The 6577-nt window shown below is 41.4% G+C and overlaps 1 protein-coding gene across 1 annotated transcript; it reads right to left on the bottom strand.

Annotated features, from left to right (window-relative positions):
* Positions 1-1225: 1225 nt before the first annotated feature.
* LOC103641880 (protein FAR1-RELATED SEQUENCE 5-like) lies at positions 1226-4690 on the bottom strand. Its single transcript, XM_020549286.2, has 5 exons — positions 4193-4690; positions 3722-4107; positions 3112-3575; positions 2451-2715; positions 1226-2361 (listed from the first exon to the last, which is right to left on the bottom strand). The coding sequence occupies exons 1-5, from the start codon at positions 4357-4359 to the stop codon at positions 1433-1435; spliced, it is 2211 nt and encodes a 736-aa protein (XP_020404875.2). The 5' UTR covers positions 4360-4690; the 3' UTR covers positions 1226-1432.
* Between the last annotated feature and the right edge of the window lie 1887 nt (positions 4691-6577).

Below are 6577 nucleotides of genomic sequence, written 5' to 3'. Positions count from 1 at the left end.
AGCAGATCTTTTCCCCAACCCACTTTTTTCATACATACAATTTTTTACTTTCCATCATTTACAGTTGCAATCACCAGGACACATACTTTGCAACTGTCTATACTTTTTTCTTGCAACTTCTTTTTTCATATATGTTTTCCATTTTTAGTAATTAGTTTTCTACTCCTTTCTTGCACCAGGTTTTTGTCCCTATCAAAGATGGTGCTCACTATTTTGTATATTGCTTCAATTTTATCCATAAGCGTATTGATGTGCTGGACTCGAACGACTACTTCCTGAATTGTTCTAATCAGGAAGAACGGCACAAGGCTGTCTTTGCCAAAATCCCAATCATCGATGCAGCCTTCCAGAAAGTTCCCAACCTCAAGTTACCCAGAGTTAGCAAGTGGAGGCGGCCTTTTATTGATGTGCCAAAGCAAGCAGGTCCAAGCGATTGTCTTTTTTTTGTATGGAAGTACATGGAATATTATGATGGGGACAAAATGACCAAGGAAATCAATCCAGTTAGCCATGCTGTCAACTGATTTTCTATCTGTTTTGGTGCTTTTTTTGTGTGTTTTCTATGTTTGCATCATAATATAGTCACTCACCATTATGATGTTTTTATGCCATTGCAGTTCAAGGGCCCGATATACAGATGTGAGCTGTTGCATTACGAGATCTTCCACCCTTTGAACCAAGCTGAAATTCCTGGTTCGCTTGATAAGTTTAGAATTGGTGGTCGTCCGTTGCCAATTGAATGGGATAGTAGTCAGTCGAACAATTAGATTCATGCAAAAACAATCTGTTGTGTTATGCAGTAGTCAGAAACAATCAGTTGTGTTATGTTATCTCCAGAAACAATCCAGTAATGTTGTTTAGGTTGCAACCAGCGCACTGTTTCCATTTGCAACTGGTCTATTCATCTAGTTGTTATCGTACTCTAAACTGCAGTTTCCAATTTTGTTTGAAAAATCCCAGCCATTGCAGTTGCAACCAATGTATATGTTTGTGTTCTGTACCCACCGGCGAGGTGGAGTCCTTCCATATGAGGCAGTTGCAACCAGTGTATATGTTACAGTTACAACTGAAATTGTAATCGTAGTTGCAATTGGCCATGACCACTCATTTTTATATCTATGTTTTGGTAACCAGCATAATGGCAAACTTTGCAAACCTGTTTATGAGTAGTAGCAACTGTTATATTATAATAAAACAAGATATATTTTAATTATATGTCGAGACGTAAACAGATAACACAGATTCATGTATTATTCAGTGTATACATACAGTTGCAATCAGCGCAACTACGATGTTGCAATTGGTTGGTCATGTGTGTCCACTGTTTTCCGAACAGTCACACAGTCATTATTGAGTTTAACTTACACAGAGTTATAAAATAAGATAAAATTGAAATATTACATTGGAGATTCAGTCAGATTCATAGTCATCCTTAATCACTTTCGTCCTGGTAATTAACATGGCAAGTTGTCGCCCTCCTAATTCTTGCAATCACCGCGTGTGCTGCTGACTCCTGCACCGCCATAGTGCACCCAGATTGCTGTGTATCATCCCCCTCACTCTGTGCCTCATCTTGATTCCCATCTAGTCCTTTTTTTATTGTTGGGCGACCTCTTTTTCTTGGAGTCCAACCTACAGTTTTTGCACTTCTCTTTTTGTCCTTGTTCTCGGCCGCTCTGCTTCTGTTTGGGTTCTGAGGGCATGTTGTGCTATAGTGCCCCCTAACATGGCAGGTTTGGCACTCTCTTATGCCCTGACCACCACTATATGTGCTGTATGGATTAGCAGGTTCCACACTATTTTTAGCACATTTAGCCCCACTGGCAGACTTCCTACCCTTCGTGCGCGACACTGGCGGTTCAGTCAATCTTAGATCAGTGAGGCAGTTTGCAGAATCTGGATTCAGGCCCGATTCCGGTGGTGGTGTAGGTCCAGTTGGCATCACAACAGGTTCTATATTGTTGTCAGAACTTTGTTGTGTTGGTGCAATGGGACCAATATTCCGCCGTCCTTCTGCATCTTGCTGCAACTCAGTATTTGTTGCTTCGTCCGGACCAATCGGACCAATCTCCGCTGTTCGTAGAAGCTCAATCCCAGGAGTTATCATGTCGATGTGCCTGATAGTTTCAGTGTATGCTCTATCAGATTTGCTTCCCGCTCTTCCCAGTCGCATTAACTTTGGCAGCAGCTTCGACAACCTTGACTGCTCTGTCTCATTTTGACCACCAACACTCACATCGTGCCGGTCCCACGGAACCACAGATCTTGCATTACGTGTATATCGCTTCAGAATGTACTTTTCAGGTATGTTTTGGACTTGGAGGTGGGTGAATGCCTTTATTATGTGCATGCAGAACAGACCTGCATTTTTTTGTTGCAATTTGGATGTAAATATGCAGGAACATCAATGTTTAATTTTGTTAATGTAACGAGGTTGCAATTCATCTCACCTGTATGCTCCCACTGCATGCATTCGCATTTATACATGCCTGCTGCTTTGTCAGCCACCACTTTGAATGCGTGTTGTGCCCAGCAAAATGTCCCATCGCCTTTCTCATGTTTCACCAAGTAACCGCATTCCACTCCCGGATCAGGCTCTATCACAAAAGCTGTGCTGTTAATATATTCCCTCTTGTATTCATTGTACACAGCCCTGGTGTACACCCTGCTGAGTTGCTCATCAAATCTTGATTTGCAGGCTCTGACAACTTCAGTCTGCATCAATACCAGCAGTTGCAATCACATCAGACAGCAGTTGCAATTACATGAGACAGCAGTTGTAATCATTGTTTGTTTAACCAATTTTTGGGCATAGTTATATAGAAGTTGCAATCACACCAGACCATCAGTTGCAATTACACCAGACAACAGTTGTAATCATTGTTTGTTTAACAAAATTCCCCAGAGTTATTCAGTGCTTACATCCACACCACACCAGCAGTTGCAATTATAACACAACAGTAGTTGCAATCATTTTGTTTACATTTTTTAACAGATATTTGGGTAGAATTATACAGTAGTTGCAATCACACCACACCAGCAGTTGGAATCATTTATGTTTAACAGTTTTTTTACAATCAGACCAAAAAATTCAGGGGTGTGGGCAAATACCTGTGAGTAGTGTGATTCCCCAGCATCCATGTGGTCTGTGTGCTGAATCGAGTCAAGCACCCTCTTTGCAAATATATGCAGGCTTGTCACATTGTTAACATAACCATCTTTCAAAACCCTGTTTTGGCTCTCAGATCTCTGGGTGGAAGTCATTCGCCCACAGTACATGCCTTTGAAATATGTTGCTATCCATCTCTTCCTTTTTTGCCACAATGCAACAATTGCAGGGTGTTCTCTTATGCCACATTCATCCACCAGTTTATTCCACTCCACCTCAAATTGTGTGGGTCCCAGAGGATAGTTTATCAGGGACTGCAGTTTCTCCTTTAGATTATTATCATTGTGCAATTTGTACAGCTCCTCGAGTTCGTAATCCCATGTTCTGGTTATGTGCCATCGGCAATTTCGGTGTTGTGTCTTGTTAAACACAATCCTTATTGCTTCCTTCATCGCTGCATCTTCATCTGTTTGTCAAAAATAAAAATCAGCAAAAAAACCCCAATAGGTTTGCAATCAAGCAGTTTAAAATATTGCAATCATCTTCAAAGATACAGTTGCAACAACACAGCAGTAATTATGTGACAAGCATTTTTTTGTAGCCAAAGCATACCTGTAAGAATCACAAAAGGTTGCTGACCACCCATGCAACTTTTAAAGGTCTCAAAAAGCCATCTGAATGTGTCTATTGTTTCATCCCGAAGAAGTGCTTGGCCAAAGGACACATTTTTCAAATTATTGCTGCAACCCACAAACATGGCCAACGGCATATGCTTGTTGTTAGTCTTGTGTGTTGTGTCAAATGTGACTACATCCCCAAAATCCTTGTATTCTGCACGCTGACTTGCATGACACCAAAAAATGCTCCGAAGCACATTTGTTTTTGGTTCAAAATCCACATCCCAGTAAAAGTATTCATTGTGTTCTTTGCACTCCCTGAAAAATTGGAACAGTTTATCCATGTCACCATCCCTCTCCTCCCTTGCTTGCTCAGCTTTCCTGTACCATAAAAGAAAAAACAAATGAAGATGCTGTTGTCAATATATCGCACAAAGATATGATGTCAGTTTTTTTTATGACCTACTTGTTATGGACATCTTTCTCTGTGAACGGCCAGTTTTGACGGCCTCCAAATAATTCTGACATTACATTCATTGCTGCCTGTGTTGGCACACCACTCTTTGACATGATTGCAAACAGGTCATCCAACGCTGCCTCCCTCTGCTTATGAGAATGCATATATCTCACCATCCTTGGTGAGGGTTCAAGTTTGTGATTGTGTGCTTCCTGAACATGATGAAAATACCAAATATTGCGCTTCTTGTCCTCCTTCACCTTCACATAGCAGGGCAACCAATTCTCATCGATGTCTTATTTGTCATAGGCTCCTCATTCTCTTGACCTGGCTTCAGAAACCCCTCTCGGTTGCAAACCCAGTGTGTGGTTTCTTTACTAGTCCTTTTTGTCCTGACACTAAAACCAGCCAACTTTGCATAGTCAAGGTAAAAGAGGTAGGCTTCTTCTTTTGTATCAAATGTTTGCTGCACCCTGGGGACAAACACATCAAGTATGTTTGCATCCTGCAGGACAACACGCAATCATGAGTTTTGCAATTAGAGGATACACATAGTTGCAATCAACAAGCAAACAACGTTGCAACTGGAACACAAACACACCATGCAAATGTAATCAGTGAGTAAAAACAGAGACTCAAGTTTGCAATTAGAGGATACACCTAGTTGCAATCAACAAGCAACAAACGTTGCAACTGGAGCACAAACAATGATTACAACTGTAATCAATGAGTAAAAACAGAGACTCAAGTTTTCAATTAGAGTATACACCTAGTTGCAATCAACAAGCAAACAACGTTGCAACTGGAACACAAATACACCATGCAACTGTAATCAATGAGTAAAAACAGAGACTCAAGTTTGCAATTAGAGTATACACATAGTTGCAATCAACAAGCAAACCACGTTGCAACTGGAACACAAACACCCCATGCAACTGTAATCAATGAGTAAAAACAGAGACTCAAGTTTGCAACAAACGATGCAACAGAAAATCAACAAACCACGCACGGTGGAGCAACAATTTTTGACTGTTTTTTTTCTTACCGGATGGAACAGCTGGGCTGCATCTGGAGTGATCAGCGATCCAGGTGGAATTGAAGGCGGTGGCGTCAGCAACGTTTTGTGATGCAAGGGATCACCTGATCCGCCGCGTACACCCGCTCCCGTTGTCGCAATCGGAGACGGCAATATCGGATCAGCACCTCCAGCCACAACAATCGCCAAGGAATTAGGGGAGGAGCATCGAGGCGATTCAAGGTGCGGCAGCGACGGTGGGGCCATGGATCTAGGGTTAGAGGATCGGAGGAAGGAGGAGACGGCGGCGGCGCGGTGACAGGGATGCGATCGGTGGCTGCGGGGTATAGGGTGGCGCGTGGTCAGGGAGGCGCGCAGCGGCGGCGGGGGGCAGGGAGGCGCGGGAAGGCCGAGGGCGCGATGAGGCTTGATGGGGTCGTATTTATATATTACGCCTGGGTGCATTCAATATAGAGAATGCACCCAGGTGCATTTTAGTGATGTCGTATATATATATATATATATATATATATATATATATATATATATATATATATATATATATATATATATATATATATATATATATATATATATATATATATATATATATATATATATATATATATATATATATATATATATATATATATATATATATATATATATATATATACTGTTTTTATATATTACACCTGGGTGCATTCAATATAGAGAATGCACCCAGGCCGAACCTACGCGCTAGGTCCGAGCCAACCGTCCCACCCAGGTCGTCTTCGTCCCTCCCGCACGCTCCTGACAGAACCTTTTCACTTCCTCGCCCCCGCCCCTCTTTCTCCGTGAACGGCTCCTCCGCGAATGGCTCAACCTCTTCACATAAGTTGCAATCACACCAGACCAGCAGTTGCAATTATACCCGATAACAGTTGCAATCATTGTTTTGTTTAACAAATTTTTGGACATAGTTATATAGAAGTTGCAATCACACCAGACCAGCAGTTGCAATTACCAGACAACAGTTGCAATCATTGTTTGTTTTAACAGATTTTTGGACATAGTTATATAGAGGTTGCAATCACACCAGACTAGCCGTTGCAATTACACCAGACAGCACTTGCAATCATTATTTGTTTAACAGATTTTTGGACATAGTTATATAGAAGTTGCAATCACACCAGATCAGTAGTTGCAATTACACCAGACAACAGTTGCAATCATTGTTTGTTTAACAGATTTTTGGATATAGTTACATAGAAGTTGCAATCACACCAGACCAGCAGTTGCAATTACACCAGACAGCAGTTGCAATCATTATTTGTTTAACAGATTTTGGACATAGTTATACAGAAGTTGCAATCACACCAGACCAGCAGTTGCAA

This window comes from Zea mays, chromosome 2, assembly GCF_902167145.1.
Source record: "Zea mays cultivar B73 chromosome 2, Zm-B73-REFERENCE-NAM-5.0, whole genome shotgun sequence".
Classification (NCBI taxonomy): Eukaryota; Viridiplantae; Streptophyta; class Magnoliopsida; order Poales; family Poaceae; genus Zea; species Zea mays.
Note: the sequence above shows the minus strand (reverse complement) of the source record. Positions and strands in the feature narration are given on the sequence as shown.

Excerpts from the sequence above, each read along its gene's own strand:
- LOC103641880 (XM_020549286.2), bottom strand. The coding sequence starts at position 4,359 with ATGGTGAGATATATGCATTCTCATAAGCAGAGGGAGGCAGCGTTGGAT. Across the intron at positions 3,576-3,721 it reads ACCTTTTGTGATTCTTACAG|ATGAAGATGCAGCGATGAAG; the intron begins GTATGCTTTGGC and ends TTTGACAAACAG. Across the intron at positions 2,362-2,450 it reads CATGCAGTGGGAGCATACAG|GTCTGTTCTGCATGCACATA; the intron begins GTGAGATGAATT and ends AAAAAAATGCAG.